At 41.3% G+C, this 17,730-nt stretch overlaps 1 protein-coding gene across 2 annotated transcripts in view; it reads right to left on the bottom strand.

The window, feature by feature from the left end:
- Positions 1-8,700: 8,700 nt before the first annotated feature.
- LOC138058249 (endoribonuclease Dicer-like) overlaps positions 8,701-17,730 on the bottom strand; it is a 29,314-nt gene continuing 20,284 nt past the window's right edge. For both annotated transcript variants that reach the window (XM_068904159.1, XM_068904160.1), the window contains exons 4-12: positions 17,486-17,730; positions 16,944-17,113; positions 16,032-16,164; positions 14,370-14,585; positions 13,980-14,159; positions 11,708-13,681; positions 11,019-11,190; positions 10,332-10,404; positions 8,701-9,298 (exon numbers count right to left, since the gene is read on the bottom strand). The exon at positions 17,486-17,730 is cut by the window's right edge and continues 183 nt beyond it. In XM_068904159.1, coding sequence (XP_068760260.1) covers positions 9,067-9,298; positions 10,332-10,404; positions 11,019-11,190; positions 11,708-13,681; positions 13,980-14,159; positions 14,370-14,585; positions 16,032-16,164; positions 16,944-17,113; positions 17,486-17,730 — 3,395 coding nt within the window. In that variant the 3' untranslated portion in view covers positions 8,701-9,066. The remainder of the gene's footprint in view (positions 9,299-10,331; positions 10,405-11,018; positions 11,191-11,707; positions 13,682-13,979; positions 14,160-14,369; positions 14,586-16,031; positions 16,165-16,943; positions 17,114-17,485) is intronic.

Here is a 17,730-nt window from a genome sequence, read left to right as displayed (position 1 = left end):
TGGTGACTGTGGTTACGGTGACAATGTCTATAGAGATAGTGGCGCCAGTTGCTATGGTGGCTATGGTGACCATAATCACTCACACCACGTCGTCTTGTTTACCAGCCTCCGTGCTCTCCTTGGTCTCTACTCTTTGAGGAACTCTCCTTATTCCTGATTTCAGTTTTCACATGAATCTGATTAAGAATACTGAAGCCGCGGAGTTTTCAGAGCCGTTTGAAATGTTTGGTCTTTCGCAAACTTTATCAGTGCCAACTCATATCTCAGGGTGCACTTTGGATCTCATAAATATCGGATCCTCTGATGATTTAATTTTGAGCTCGCCGATAACCACTTTAGCAATTTCGGATCATTTTATTGTTGAACTCAGTAAATGGAAATTAGTTTTTAATTTTTATTGTATTTTATTCTTTAGGTTTGGTAGGTAGGTAACATTGATTATTTTTAGTGTTAGTACCCTCGCTTTATATCCTGTATTAGTATAATTTTCAGCGGTGAATACAAGAATTTCGTGTTATATTCACAGCGCTACCCGGTGAATATACTATTTTGGAGGCGCGGCTGGTAAGCCAATCAAGCACTTTTCGTGCCTTTTTATCTTCTTTTAGCCCGTTGTTTTGCACTTTCTTGATATTCTCCGTTGAAAATTATACTAAAACAATTATTCGCCTCAGGCTCAATGAATATTGGGGAACATTTACCTCGACTACGTCTCGGTAAATATTCACCAATATTCACTTCGCCTTCGGCGAATAATTGTGAATTAACGTCATATTAAAATGTGCAACCTAATTGCAATACTAGTAGCTCAAAAAATAATGTGATAAGTGTTAAATTGCTACTAAGATGAAAAAAATCAGTTGTCGTTTTTCTTCACGTTTCGAAAGTATTTGCGTTGATTGCATAATAGGCAAAATGTTTGTAGTAATTTCAAGAGGAAGACTTTTTTATTTTAACTCAAACCGTTGGTTTGGTGGTTGTTGACGTGTAGGAAACTCACAAGCAAAGGTTGGAGAACGAAGGCCTGAGGGGAAAAGGAAAAGAGATGATTGTAACACAGCTAAGAGACATAAGCAGGATCCGACCGGAAAAATCCAAGACAAAACTCCTTTGTCAGCGGCGGGAAGAAAGGAAAGTAACGAAGAGATAAGGGAGCTAAGTTTAAGCAACGGGAAAAGAAACAGGTCAAATTGAGAAACGCGAACGCTAAGAGCCAGAGAAGGCACCGAGGTGTGGAGAAGTTGACGTGAGAACTGATCATGAACTGCTGGTTTGTTGGAGAACTGAACTGTTAGCGAACTTTACTTAAATGTTTTGTGCGTAGTGTAAAAAAACAATTTTTGTCACTGCTGTTAAGCATAATTTTAGAAGCTGAATTAGTTCAAGGCCATTACGTTTATCCCAGTACTGAGTTTAGAATTAGTATTAGTATTAGTATTTAATGTATTTTAACCTCAGGTTGTAGCTTAAATAAATTAATCAGCTATTAGTGATTTAGGTACACGTGTTGTGTTGCGCGTTCTTGGGAAGCGGTTTGTGTGTGGTTGTATTATTTATTTTTCATTTGCGTTTTCCTTTTGCCTCGCGTCGCCGCCCCAAGGGAAGATGCATGTCACAATAATATAAAATAGATAGGTTTCATGTTGCTGTGCTTCTTTTCAGTAATAGGTCACAGGAGACGTCAAATTGTGGTTAGAACGTCAGTGATACAGTCGGCTATCGCCTCATGTGCCACCTTTTTGTTCTTACTACATTTTGACGTCGTCTGTGATCTATTACTGGCCAGAGGCACGGCAACATGGAATCTAGTTATTAAAGTACTACTATGTCCAAAAAAAATCAATTATTCTTTTTCTTTGGATTTCAAAACTGTGTTAAGTTTAACTAAACACTGAGTAACCAAAGCTTTAAGCCTTGCTTTCCAAAAGACACCTGCTCCTTTTTAACTGGATTGAAGTTAATGGTCCGCCAGTACTTGAAAATCTTGAGAGAGCTGGATCGAGCGACCTCGTTTCCACGATCTCTCTCTTCTCTGCCTTCCTTGTCTTTGCGGAAAGAGACCCTGTTTGCGGCTTGTCACGTGGCTCCTAAAATCTGGGAGTTTTTCCAAATGTGTGTCAGGGAAAAGGTGGCAGTGTAGGCCTTGTCATCATTCGGCACATATTTGATTTTGTGGGCAGCCAACCATCGAAACGTTTCATGACAAGGTGTTTCATGTACTACACAAGGAATTTGACGTAAAAGGCAAAAAATTGTTGTGTAATCGATCGGACGGAACAGAAAAAAAATTGCTAGGTTCGAATATCACTTATGCAAACTTACGAATATCAAACTTACTTGAACAAGACGCCAATAAGTGCGTATTCGTGGGATGCATAAACAGTAAACACCAGTTGTCCAGTTATAGCTAACAACTTCGGGTAAAATTCAGAAAATGACGAGATTTTACCAGAAAGATGAATCTCTCAAGAAAGAAACAACAGTTTTCAATCTACAAAACATGTTTCGACATTCTCATGTCATCTTCAGTTGCAAATGAGCTTTTAACGGTTGTACATTTGAATAGGCCTTTTCCGAGTTCATATCCGTGCCTCCTCTTCAAGGCGAGTCTAAGTGCGAAGTTTTTGTTATGAAAATTAGTTTTTATTCATGTGTAAAGTAGAACTAATTACCATCACAAAAACTTTGCACTTAGACTCGCTTTGAAGAGAAGGCAGACATGAACTCGGAAAAAGCCTATTTATATTAAGGTACGTTAAAAAATAACGAGTCAAAACTTGCGTACAATTTTGAATATGAAATACGAAATGCACGGAAAACAAAAATAGCGCGTATAACAATAAAGGACAAAAGGAAAAACGTAATTAAAAAGAAAGAGACAAGTCTAGATGCTTCAACTGGTGATTATGAATGGGATTTTCCCACTTAATGTGCAATGCCTCTTTGATCTTAATTTGGAATTTTGAGGCGGCAGAATCTAAGATCGTCAAACATTCTGTATTACAAGAGTCGTGACAAGCCCTAGATGACTGCAGGTGTCGAAACATGTTTTGTAATTGAAAACTGTCTCTTTCTCTGCTGTCTTTACGTCCATTTGGAAAGATGAATCTGTAATTTAATCAGCAGGCTTTTGTTGTAAAAACAGAACTAGAGGATATTTATTATTATTAGTATGCTACTAAATTTGCAAATGGAAACAATCAGCACAGCAGAACCATCCGAATTTACTTTTACTAAAGCTTTTCGAGGAATGCCAGGATAAAAAGGTGAGATTCTTTGGAATACTGACTGGAGATCGGCCCCTTCGTTTTTTTGTATAAACCAAAATAGAATAGTATGTCTGTTTGTAATTGATTTCTTTTTTATATTTGGTTGCTCATTGGCTTTTACAGATTGTGCTAGCATAACTTTTGGCATAATTTGAGGAAACTAAATGAGCCTAAGACCATTACTTGCGGATTACTAACGAAGAGAACAGCCTCCCTAAGAGGCTGGCAGTCTAGCATGAGATGAAAGGAACCGGGAGTTGCTCAGGATGGTTTTGATCCCAGTACCTCTCATTTGCAAGTTTGCAAAAGGGCGCGCGTCAGCCACACTGCACGATAACGTGCGTTGTAACGTCAGTTCTTCAATGGGAGAACTACAATCGTGGTCAAAAGTTGTTGGGAAGGTTGCGGGCGTCAGTTCACTTCACACCTAATTCGATTTTTCTAACTATTGGCTGAAGTATTTGGGAAATACCATGATCTTGTGGCCCTCCTCCCCCATGTTCAATGTTGGAGTTCTTCAGGTAAGAAAAATCACCAGTTTTTCCCCTGGAAAACCCAACATTGAAAAGGGGGAGGTGGGGGGGGGGGGTTATCTGTAAAATGAAGCTACCTTCCCAACACTAAGTCTTTTGCCCATGATTGTAGCTTTGCAAAGTCTCCGTGACTAAAGCATCTGTTCTTTTTTTTTTTTTAACTTTGTATTTGGTTGCTTAAAAGGCTCTTTTTATGATATTGTTCTCACTTTTTTCTCCTGTAGTAGGGAGAATGGATTTACTTTGTTGTCGATTTCGCAAATACCCTTGACTTGACCTACCACATCCCACAATGATTTGATGCTGGTCTAAGGGCGCGTTTTTTTTGGTAATCTTCGAGAATATGAGGAATACACGCGGAATAGTCGGTATTCGTGTTCTTTTGGGACCTATTCCGTTTTCGGAATGAATGGAATACTATTCCATACATTCTGCTCCCGATACCAGAATAAATGGAATGATTGGAATACGGTTCACTCGGAATAAGCAGAATGTCCGTTTGGGAAAGTTTTGGCGGGAAATGAGTCGCGCCGGCCGGCGGCTTGAAAATTGTAATAATTTGAATGGAATAGCGATCCAAATTGTTTACCTTAGATGCGAATGTCCTTGACTTCTCTTCTGTTTCTTTAGCGGTGCTAGAACAAGAAGAGCTATCAGTTTGTACCCTTGCCTGGCCATAATAAATTAGGTTGGGATTAATTGGTTTCCTCGACAAACCCTTGTATCCGAACATGCTGTGCCGTCCAGGACTACGCAAAGCACTCACAAGTACAAAAAAACTCTAGCAAATGAAGCAAACTGAAAAATCAAGGAAATCGCCAAAAACCTAGTATTTTTGGCCATATTTCAGCATTTTGGGTTCCAAACTTTCGCGAACCGTCTTTTTCAGTCGCCACGCAACTGTTGCATGCGCAGATAAAATATTTCCTTGGTCACCTTCGTTAATAGTATTCCTTAAAGCGTTCTTTTGCGATTGGGGATGCGAAGTCCCCGTAACGAAGACTTCTAATCTTATATTCCGTGTATTCTGTATTCCTAATCCGGAATGAGAATAGCCAGGATACTTCCAAAAGAATGCCGCCTAAGGTTCTATTAAATTTAAGCCCGTTTGGATGGGATGACTATGTGTATGGGAGACGAATGCGAAGTCCCCGCAACGAAGACTTCTTTGACTGGACTCTAAAATATGAATAATTGAACTCGATTCACCCCCGCGAACTTCTCGGCTTCTCAGCCCTTGCATGTTGTTGTGATTTAGTGTTCGTGCCCGTTTGATCCAAGAAATCGGGATGTCCCCACACATAAGATAAAGAAAACAATTTTCCCAGAAGTAGACTTTTAAATCACACTGAGCATTAAAATGCTCCGTGTGATTTAATGTTATTTATCAGTTAGACTACAAAAACATACATACAATGTTTCTTTCCTTTGCCCATTGTACCTGATCAACTCCATCGCAGTTAATTTCAATTTTTCCTAGGTGATGTGAACTGTGAAATTACTACCGCAAATTATGTTTACATGTGTTTCATCACAATGTCTCATCCACAGTGTCCATAAATGAACTAAAAAAGCAAAATCTTGCTTCATGTGGTCAAAACTGAACTCTGAAAGGTGACTTCCGTTTATGAAATCACGCGAATTTTTCAGATACGAAGCCAACCATCGCGTAATCACAGTTGCTTCGATGGCTCAGTAGGAACTTACTCGCTTCCGGGCCGCGATGGTTCGAGCTCTGGGCCCGATGGCTCCGGATGTATCATATAGGATTCTTATCGAGCGGTTAATATACTATCCCTGGGGTATGCACATTTGTGACTACGAAGAAAAAGCAAAAAAATTGACGTGGGCTGCCTATGACATCACACGTAAAAAGCTCAAAAGCATTCGAATTGAGTGATAACGAAGAGTGCTTAATAGTTTGCGGAGGAAAGACTTTAAGGGAAATCGGGTTCTGCTTCGTTTTGGATTTCGGAAGCTGACGAACGTTTTTCAATTTCTCCCTCTTTCATGACAATCTCTTGTTCTAATTTCGATTAACCAAGAGAAGCTTCAGGGGTTGGCTCAACCTCGTAAAAAGGATGGTTGCGTTGAAGTTAGGTGAAACAAGAAAACCGAATAGTAAGCCTCGATGGGTTTTCACATGTCGGCAGGAGATGCATGAAATCAAGTGATTTTATCGCTATGAAAAACTCCGTTTTCTTAGCCAGGAAGGAGGAATTGTTGGAGACTGAAAATTATAGTCGTTGATTACGTGGACTTAACTAAGTATCAGTTTCGTTTCCTAAATCTTTAGGGTATTATGAAGAACAAATCAATTAGAGAATGTCCGAAGTGATCTAGGCGTGAATGTAAATTTATAATATTTCGATAACGTGGGATTTTTGCAGTGATTAAAAACACTAGTGATTGAGACTGTATCAAGCGAGATTGTGTTAAATAAACCTAACGATATTAAAACTTGTGACTTGTGGAGAACGCTGCTTATTGGGAGGCGAGTATTCTTCACATAAAATCTCTGTAAAAAGAAAATAGCATTCCTGCTCAGCAAACAGTGTAACAACAACAACAACAACGAAAAAAAAACTTCCGTAGGCAAAAAGTTTGATGAAAATGACATAATTTTTTCCGAGAATTTAGAAGGCAGCTGGCTTCCCGCGGGGTTCGCTTTGATAGTTGTGATCGGTTATGTACTGTTCAATTTTGCAATGAGGCAGTCGTGATGATAAAATGACCCCATTCTAGCCACCCTGCTTATATTATAACAAAGTGCGACCCTATCACAGTCGGCTAAGTCGTAAAAAAGAACTCCGCACAGCAGCACATCAATGGAACAGCACTCCCCCTTTTCACCGGCCTGACTTGAATTTCCGGGAAACGGAAATGGAGTTTTTCTGTCTAAAACATTTGTATTGTGAGAGCCTCGTTAGTGTGTCACTAAGTTGTTTTATAGCAGCCGGCATAGTTTTCTCTACGTGGACGGGAACTTTTCCCACTCTTTTCAAAATCAAAGTTTTCAGATTCATCGACAAACTTGATGTCTAAGTTTTGTTTTTCACAGTCCGCCATTACACACGCATTCAAAACGGAAAGACTGCACCTCAGAGGGTTGGATCTAGGAAAAACTGACGTTATCACTCAATAGCTTAAAATTTCAGGGTGTAAACGCAGTTTATTATGTATGGAAAACACGAGTTTAAAAATCTGAAAGCCCGAAACTCTCGTGCTGCATATCAATTCCGTCTCGTGCGAACGTATTGCAATCTTATACTAGTGTTTTCTCCTCGATCCAGCTCTCTCAAGATTTTAAAGTTAGTAATGGCGGACCATTAGGGTATTCCTGGAGGCTTTTAATGTTTAATGTTTTCCGAATATTAAACTTGTTAAGCACACCAATTAAACCATAAACTTGAACATATTAAAAAATCCAGGCAATCCGAGAAGGTCACTTTAGCCCCCAAAGGTAAAGGTAAAGTCTCTGCTTACGAGCCAGAAGGCTTATCAGGCCTGCGCTTATCTCCGGTTTCTGTAGCATGAAGCGACTAGGAGTATTTATACTCCCCCCTGGATGGGATGTTAGTCCATCGCAGGGTTACCCCCAGCATTACGCCGGTACCATTTATACAACTGGGTGGAGAGAGGCACCGTGAGAGTAAAGTGTCTTGCCTAATAACACAACACAATGTCCCCGGCCAGGCCCCGAACCCAGACCACTCAATCCGGTGTCGAGCACACTAACTATGAGGCCACCGCGCCTCCCACGCGCTTTGTGTAGGCTACGTGTAATTACTTCGAGTTTTGATTGGTTCACTGGATTGTATCCGTCCTTTTTGATTGACCAAAGTAATTACTTTGGTTTTGGTCTTAGCCCCCAGGAATACCTTAAATACGAAAATTCCAGTTAACAAGTGTCTTTTTTAAAATTGAGGCTTACACTTGGGTTTGATTTTTTGATCATAGTACCACTTTAAACCAAGTGATTTAACGTGATTGGGTATCCTGGCCCATAATTTTGGAGCCAAATACGTCATGGCTGAGTGTTTTCCATAACTCACTGTATTAAGTCTTGGTAAAATAAAGTGTTCGTTTCTTAGATTAATGTTGCTTTGTTGTCTTTTAAAAGATCGGTAATATATTGTGGGCATAAGTTGTTCTTAACTTTGAACATTAAAATGGCCGTATCCTGGAGTTTTCGGTTGAACGATGTTGGGAGACCAGCGGCAGCCAGCAGTTCCCCGTCATTTTAAACCTTGTCACGGCAGATAGCCCTGAGAGCCTATTCTTGGATCCTCTCTAGCTTACGTGTATCAGAAGATTTAATCAATAAAATCCCATACAACAGAGCAGGAACTTAAATGTGGTAAAATTGCTGTCCATTATAGCTGAAGTTTAACTTTCTCTGGAATGAGATTTCTTAGGTGCATCCAAGAAAGTATGAAGGTAAGAGAGGTAATCCCTCATATTGGCCCTATTCCCATCGTAATCCCTCTTGAGTTATTTTTAGATCTCCTGCGAGATCCGGTATTCCTACGAGGGTTAACTGATAGCCAATCATATGTCTCCATTTTTACCAATGTTGACAGCTGAGCGAATTCCCACGCAATGATTCGCGCCGTTCGCGAAAATGGGGTGTTTGAAGAAAAGGGACTGTATGCTATCTTCGCTTAGTGTAAAACATCAGGCGGTGGGTTCCTTTCTGTATTATCAGCCACAATTTGTGGAGAAATGTCTCTTGCTCTGAACCCTTTGCTTACAGGCAAATCCTTGCCTTGCCCCTTTAAAAATTTCAAATCACTTTATTTAACGAGGGTAACACGGGGCAGTACTTCAACCGAATAACTAGTGGCCCTCAAATTAAAATTATGTAACAAAAATTAAGTGACAAAAATTACCTATCATTAAAAGAAAGAACATATATTACAATTATAAAATATCCTACAATGAATATCTACAAACTATAATTACAATAAGAATACGGCTAAGATGGATCAAGCGAGAGGAAGGTTGTGAAATGCCGGATTAGCATATGACTAGAAAATATAACTAAATTTCACTAGCTAAAATGATCAACGTCATTGTATCTCGTTAAAAAATTACTATAGCCTTTCTAAATGAGGTTACACATGTTCCTCTCTTAAGGTGAATGGGCAGAGAGTTCCAGGCAAACCCCGTGACCCAAGATGAAAGACAGAGAGAGGACTAGAAGTTAGGCAAGACAAAACGCTAAAGGCAAGGCTGGCTTACACGTTAGTCGCAAGCTTCGCTCACGGCCTTATCTTTTTCGTAAGTCCTTGTATATCGGGCTGAAATCCCCCTGTCTGGAGTCCCTCTCTTACTGCGCCTGTCTCATGCGCGCCTCTTCGTTCCAGCGCCTGCATTGCCAGCTTACCAGCGGTAGCTTTGGCGATTCTATAGTTGGCGCCCTTACCAACAAAAGTTCCCCAGTGCACCCGCAGGGTACATTCGGTTCTTCCGTCTGGTAGTGTTTTTGCTTTACTAATAACAAAGAAAAAACAACGCAAATTAGTCTATCTACTACAAGTTTCCTCCCCACACAAATAACACATTTGTACTGCAAGACAAACGAGGCGGCTGACTGATCAAGGTTACCGATCATTATCAATTTGGACGTGTTTTGAGTATGGATGAGTACAGTACAGGTGAACACAATGCTGAGGTTAAACCCTGTGATGGGCTAGCATGATATCCAGCGAATCCTACTTGTTTTTCTTGAGACGAAAAAAAAACAAGTGTGGTTTATGCGGGTCTTCAAAAATTGGAACGAAAAATAGATAAATATATAGATAGATAGGTAGATAGATAGATAGATAGATAGATAGATAGATAGATAGATAGATAGATAGATAGATAGATAGATAGATAGATAGATAGATAGATAGAGTTAATTTACCACGCTTGCAGCACAAAAGCTGGATTACAGTGGTGCCTGGGTACAATACATATACAACATAAAAATTACAATACATATAAGTTATTCACACTAATGGCTAACTTAGACATTGGTTCCAAAGTCTCTACGCGTAACTGTAAGTAATAAAGTTCCTTAGACGGTCAGTGTTTGCCCTGGGGCGGGACTGGGGACTCTACCATATTAATGAAAAGCAAAGTTGCGCCGACCATTCAAATGAAACCAAAGTATTGAGCAGTAGTAAGCGTTCCCGTGTGTTCTTTTGCTTTTTTTGCCATGTGAACGCGAGGAAATTGGCAAAGAGCGAAAAAAATTCCTCCGTTTCTGTCGCGAAAAACGCACAAACCCCTAAGGAAAACGCTAGCTACGCAAGCTCAGCAGAACTTTCTTGTGGTACTGTTTATTACGTTGTACATGATCGTTCAAACTTGTGAGTCTGCGGATGAAATCCTGAAGTATGTTTTAAGGCCACTGAGCTGAACTTTCATTTCATCCGGCTAGTGCCTCGATACTTTACAGAATGAAAATTAGTTATTTTTGTCGCGTCGATCGCTGGTGCTCTTGTGAACGAGACTGTTTCCTTTAAACTCATACACGCACCTGAAGTTCCGCTTGTTATCTTCTTCGTACACGCGTCTTATAGGGTTGATCGGTATATGCACGGAATAATGATCTGAAACAAATGCAGCAAGTGCAATATTAAACTAGAACTTCTTCGACATTAAAAAATTCTACAATAAACTCTTCCTTCGGCACTAGCTCTGTATGTCCATCATCAGTTGAAGAGATGTCCGTCTGACAGTTCACTTACAGGCGTAAATGTGGAATTCGGCTGGTACCATACACGCACCCTGACGCCTAAGAGAAGTTCGCGCCTTAAACTGGTCTCCGCTTTGGAAAAAGGTTCCTCCAATCTGCACACTAATACAAGATACGATGTTTAGGTGTGAGGATATCATTTGCCCCCTTGGAAACATGGAACAAATGGAATAACTAAATTTACTCTCTTGTTTCTGTGTAGCTGAAGTTCTCACAGTTCTGCAGGAATCGTCGGACACGTTCCGTAACGTACCCAAGACCCTTAGGACAATCTTCAATAAAGGGTTTAAGGTTCTCAAACAGCTTTGCTGTCGATCAGTGTACGACTACCATTAGGTCCTTGTTTCTGGCTGCGAGAGCGAGACCCCAAGCAGTTGGGCTGAGGTGAACGGTGCTCTGTAACCAGACGAATTTATGTTGTGCTTTACGCTAAACACAAAGGTCCTCAACCACTCAGTGTTCACTTACCGATGTAAGGTTTTACCATGCGGTAGTACACGCCCCAGATCTTGGTCAAATCCATACCGCTGTCCAAAAACACTGCACCAGCAACAGACTCAAACATATCACCCAGGACCTTTGGAGCTTCGATTCCTTCCCCATCTTGTTCAGACACGATAATAAACGGGTCTGCAGTGACCTACAAATCAAAAACTCACGTTGGCAAATCACTGTCTACTTTCTAAATAATGGGTCCATCAGGAGTATTTGTACTCTCACTAGTCGCGATGTAATAATCTCTTCTTAGAGCAGATGCATGACTAAGATTCACCACACTTTGAACGCGGACCCTCAATCCTCGTGTACTGAAAAGTGTGTGAGCCGCGCAGGATCCATGTAACGCGATAGAAATGGAATGATATTATTGATATATTGCGGAATGATATATTGCCCCGGCCTTGCTAGCCCGTGAAGAAAATTGGGATTGCCTCTTTGATACACTTTGCCGTACTGCGGTCAGCTCTCAGCTGACCTAGTAGCTTAGTTGGTTAGAGCGCTGGTGATCTAATCGCAGAGTACTCTAAAATGGGCTCATGTAACTCACGTAAGTCATGCAAAGACTCCTCCCATTAAAAAGAGAAAGCACATTCAGGAGATTTTAAGCATTCTATGAATCTCTCACCACTTTTTAACGCTCTCACCATCGTTTTTCCTACCTTGCTATGGTGATTTTGTTTCCTTTCTTCAGCTTCATCTTCCACTCTAGTAATAAAATTTTCGATCATTTTGAACCACTGTGGTGACATCTGCTTTAAATACTTGTTATACTCGTGTTTGACAGCAATGGTCGCAAAGATGTTGTTATTAACCAAAGCTTGGCGAATGTCCGTCAGCTCACCAGGAGATAACTTGGCGTGACGGAAGTACAAGTGTTGCGTGACGAGGAAGTCCAATAGGGCGTCCCCAAGGAACTCCAGTCTTTGATAGCATGGCGTTACGCGGTTGGTGTGGTACGAGGCGTGTGTTAGAGCCTCTAGTAAATACAATTTAGAGCGGAAAGTGTAATGAATGGACTTTTTTTCAAAGTTCTTTAAACCGGAAACCATGCGTGACACCATATCTTCACTGTCGCTAGCTCCTGTCATGGTTGATCCTCGAGTCCAAAATCTCGTGTAACAACCCGCTTTGCTTTTCTCTGCAAACACGTTAAGGTCATCGTTTCCGTCAACTTCAGGAAGAACCTTAAGACCCAGGAACCTCATAAAACGGAGCGCACCAAGGTACCCACAGGAGATCAAATATGCTCCTATGAGGGCTTCCATGCTGTCAGCAACCGACTTGTCCGATATTACCTGAATATTGCCTTTGGCTGCACTGACGTCACAATCCTGGGGGCCAGCCCCATCAGCATATTCAACGTCCATCTCCTCCTCGACAACACCAAAAGTATCGGAGTCGACATCTATGGCTGCATCACCTGAGCCCGTTATGCTTTCCTGCGGCAGTTTGGTAAATTGGCATCCCGTGGGGCACCATGTATCACGTGCCAGCGGCGTGCACTGTTGATACCCAGCTAAGGTCTTCTTCGCGGCTGCACGGTACAGCGCCAGATTACTGATCTGCTTTTTCTTCCGCTGTGTCAGTTTCCCCTCGTCTTTGTCTTGATGACTCATAAAAAGATGAAGCGACACTGCCAGCTTCAAGAAGGCGTCTCCGAGCATCTCGAGCCTCTCTAGGTTAAACGCGTCTCCACTGTGAGTGGTGGTCAGGGCTTGAAGGACAAAAGCGGAGTCAGGATGATCAACTGGACCTCGCCTGCTACGAAACAAAGACTTGAGATCTGAAAACAGCCCTGGGAACTCGTCATCGTCATCGTCGTAATCATCATCATCATCATCATCCATGGCTGTCCCTGCAGCAGCACTGCTGCTATCGAAGTGCAGTAACCTCTTTTCATCATTAACACCTTCAGCACCAATGGGAGGGAGATTGGATTCATTTGTGTCATCAGGCACTCCAGCGATCATGCTCTTGACATCACCAACAAGTAAAAGAGTATCCACACGGTGTAGAATAGACGGCAGCAGCAGGGACACACTAAGAAGAGACCAACGGATGGGCACCACATCACACAACTCCGGAACAAGGTGAATAACATCATGCTTGCTCTTGGATGACGGCTTCCTGTCCACTAAAAAATTTACTCTACCGGAAATGTCGTTTACCTCAATGAGAGGCTGACCCTTGTCAGTAATGTGCTTCCCGTAGCGCTGCCGGAAGTAGCTTTCGTAAGTTTTGGCTTTGGATTTGTCCGGAAAGGGGGATAAGGGAGAGAGATCAGGTCGCACTTTCAAAACAGCAAATCTCTGCCGTTTCCGCTGGGAATCCATGTAATTTTTTGCGACCACTACGTCCTCTTCAATTGGCGCAGTCTCCCACCGCAAAGCATTCTTCATACTATCATAGTCCACTTCATATCCAGTATCCTTCACTAAGACGACAAAGTAACCGTCTGCTCTACCGTCTGTATGCCTGGCTTTGAATTCTACGGGCGTTTGGAGAATGTGGCTGAACAAAAAGAGGTGGAAACGCTGAACAATTCCCAGGTGCTTGGCACCTAGGGGTGAGCTGTGGCTACTCAGAGACACGGTGACTTCACCGTAATCAGGATACAGTTTGAATGATCTCACCTGCAGAATGAAATAATTACAGTAAATAAGCGTTGAGCGAAAGCCGAGTACTACTCAATAAATTTCACTGGAAGGCCGACACTTTTTCAGGATTATTTTTTTGTTCAGATACTGAAAAAACGTATAGTTAGAATCAACTTGTGCATCATAACAGACAGCATAACGAGGGAAAATACGCTACTTAATAGCTTTTATTAAAATAGTCACACTTTAGGATTCATCCACGGCTGAAGCGCTCTGTACCTTCAATTTGGAAGGGACTAGTCCTAAATAGGTACGAGGATAATCTAGCACTAACCGTAGGAAGTGGAACATTTGTCAACAAGCCGAACTTATGGCAGGCACCATCTCTGAAGAATCGCGCACTGGCATCTAGATCTTTCCCGTGGATAAGTTTGGTGATTCTGATGCTGATGGCCGTGAGGTACTGGGGCTGGTGATTGTTCTGAACCAAGCTGCCGATAAATGACTTGGGGACCTGCATCAGAAACAACAGACTTCTAGTGCGCAGAGACACTGGTTTCCGAAAAACTGTTGGCATCAAAACCAAATATTACCCACACCTAGCAAAGAAAAGCAATTACAATGTAACAAGAAACGAGATTTATGCTTTGTTGTTCCTGAATATCAAAACTAGAAATAGTTGTCAGAAGGTCTCGAGCACTAAATGTTAGGGGTAGTTTCCCACCTTCCTCTCATAGGTCCTTTTCCGTTTCCTTGTTCCCGCTTTCTTCCTTTTCTTTCCGCCGGGCTCAGTTTCTTCTTCTTCCGATTCACTTTCCTCGTCCGATAAGCTGCGGACTGGTAACAAGTTGTCATCAAGCTCGCCAATCCTGTGAAGCTCTTTGCAGGCAGAAAGTGCAGCGGCCATCTTGGCGAGGTCCTTACGTGGCATGGGAAGACTCTGTAGAAACACAAAACCGCAGCAAAACCGTCAGTTCTAAAAGATAGTGGGCTTTTAGACAATTATTCCATGTAGGATCAAGAGTGAATTCGATAAGAGTGTTGTTATGGCATGGGTGGGCTCCCCAGCACAGTCACAAATGAGTCTGTCTTTAGACCACCCGTTCCTGCAAAAAATCAGTTGTATCCCCGAAAAAAAAAAAACGTGGCAGAAACATTGACGTGCGACATGGCTTCTTCTGATTGGTTAAAACGGGCGGTCCTTAGCTTGTCCGTCAACCATCCTGGTGAGGGGAACGCATAGGCCGAAAAAACAGAAAATACAGGATTTTAAAAAGTTGTAAAAAAGGAGCGTTTTCTGCAAATCGAAAAATTACCTAAATTTACTAATGTCGAAAGGAACAGGGAATAAACAAGTTCTTAAAATGGGTAAAAACCTGACGTTATATACGATTCTAAAATTCCTTTAATATGATGAATTTTTCGCTGTGTTAACATTAGTGCCCAGCGAGAATCAACTCGGGCACAGCGCTTGGGAACCAAGTATGAACATAGCCTTAGACTCAAACAAAAAACATCATAGAGGTAGAGTTCAGTATTGAAGAGAAAGCATAAGAATCATCTCCTTTTTTCTCATTAAAACTCAAGAGACTATTAATTATACTCGCAGTTAGAGCGAGTTTCAATCGAGTGTCGTAAAACCAAAACCAAAGTAATTACTTTGGCCAATCAAAAAGGACGGATACAATCCAGTGAACCAATCAAAACTCGAAGTAATTACACGTAGCCCACACAAAGCGCGGGAAATTGTGCACGCGCGAACCACGATTGGTTTTGGTTTCACTTCTGATTGGTTAAAAAAGTGGCACGAGAACTTTGAACCAATCACTGAGTGAAGTAATCATAAACCAAAGCAATTCGCTAATTACTTTCGACACTCAACTGAAAACCGCTCTATTTGGCGTAAAGAAAACCCGGAAAAAAATTCAGGATTGAACGGGATTCGAAGCCATGACCTTTACGATGCCGATAGAGCTCAGTGCTCTACCAACTGAGTTATCAAGCCAACTGGGAGCTGGTCCTATTTTGAGTTCGTAATATACCCGATATATGTTAACCCAAGAAAAATGCGTACTGTTTTGCGGACACAAAGTTATGAACAAAGAGCACAAGGGGTCCCACAATAGTTACTGAAAGCAAACACGAGCTGCCGAAAGCGTACGAAAGTCGCCGAGGGCACACGAGAATATCAAAGGTATACGAGCGTTGCAGAATGCACAAGAGCCAGTGGACAAATGTCACAGCTTCATATAGAAATTAGTAGAGGTTGAACGTCAAAACGATAGTTTCCCTTGTTATGGTATTATTTGCTATCATAACATAACTCTTCCAGAAGAAGGAGACCGGACAGTTTCGTCCAGGTAAGAGTCAGGAAAAAAACACTCACTACAAATGTTTCACGAAGTTGGCAGGTTATTGGCATTTCCAATTTACACCTGTAAACATCTTTTCCAAGTTCCTCAATCTTGTAAACTGGCTTAGGGTGAGTGAATCGGTCACCTGGTAACTTGGAACAGTACCTATAGACATGACACAAAAACAGAAGAGGCTTCATTAACTATTGCCAGTCAACTTCTGAGCATCGGACTGGCATCGTTGCCTGAATTGCTATACCTTCTTTTCAAACACTGTATGTAAAAGCTCCGGCAAGCGAATGTGAATAACTATTTTCATATACTGAGAGTAGGGGTGAAATAGAGATTTAATTCTAGGACGAAATGCCAAAAGACAACTAATTCGCTCTGATGAAGGGCTAACGCTCGAAACGTCAGCCTTCCAATTTCTTCACGGTGGAAAATAGTCACAGTTTTGGAAGCCATCTTGAAGGGTAGGCAAATGCTTCAGAAATAACAGTGTTTGTATAGGAATCCGATGTCAAGTAACTTGCGAAAACCTTGAACACAGAAAGAATTATCAATTGCAAACTTCAGTTACTAGCTAAAGGATCTTACTGCCGAACTTTGAGGTTCCTACCTGCACTAACATTTGCTTGGTGGAGTTTTTAATTTTCCGTACATTTGTCTATAATTCTTTTCCCGGCGGCAATACTAAGGTCTACTTACTTTAATTTACTTATCAACTCTGTTGATAAACCAAACATTCGTTAAAATCAATATCTGTCAAACTTGTTGATTTTACTGACTCATCTTTGAACATTATTTAATCCTCAGGAATGATGGCTAACAGCTGGCAGCTGACCTTCCATGGGACTGGGTACGGATTTTTTTCTGGAACTTTGAAAACAATGTCTTTTCCTCAACTTCTCAGTTTAGTAAGAATATTAGAATGTTATTGCTACCTAGACAAAAGAGAGACACTGCTGCTCATAGTAACTCTGGCCCCTTGTCCGTTCTCTGGTTTGTACGGAGGTAAGAAATCTGTGTCAGCTGCCTCATGACACTCTTCTTCTGTAGGTTCGCTGCGATTACGACACAACTCTGACAGGAAATCTTCAATCGCACGCATCGTCTGAGGAACAGAAATTAGAATTTTTTCAATGTTCAAAATGGTCGCGTGTTTGTATCACTTTTGCTACTGTGTTGACAAAATAAAATGTGATTTTTCAAATTTAACTAATTAATTATTTATCATTTTTATAGTACTGTGTGGTCTGACCCACCATCAATGCTGCTTTAAATTGCTGCCCATTAGTGGATTCACAACTCTCACATATCCCAAGTCAGATGTCCTATCCTGGATTTCATTTTTTGCATGTCTTCTTTTCCTTTGATTGTTTTAACAATCAAAGGAAAAGAATTAAAATTTGTTCTCTGCAATAACATCAGTTCTTCAAATTTTACTATTATGTGCAACCCACATGGACATAAAATAGAAAAGTACCTCCAATTCGGCTTCCTTCTCTACCTGCTCTTCGCTATCAACAAAGATGTAATACGTGGAGCCTTTGGCTCGAGCTCTGCCCTTTGACTGCACATAAGAGCGGAAACTCTTTGGAAAATCAAAACGACAAACCATATTGCATTTTGGAACGTCCAACCCCTCCTCAACAACACAAGTTGCGATCAACAGGTTGAATTCATGTTGTCTGAACTGCCGTAGGACTTTTTCCTGCTTTTTAAAGTTCA

The sequence above is a fragment of the Montipora capricornis genome, chromosome 7 (genome assembly GCF_036669925.1).
Source record: "Montipora capricornis isolate CH-2021 chromosome 7, ASM3666992v2, whole genome shotgun sequence".
In the NCBI taxonomy this organism is placed as follows: domain Eukaryota; kingdom Metazoa; phylum Cnidaria; class Anthozoa; order Scleractinia; family Acroporidae; genus Montipora; species Montipora capricornis.
This window is presented reverse-complemented; position numbering and strand designations above follow the sequence as displayed.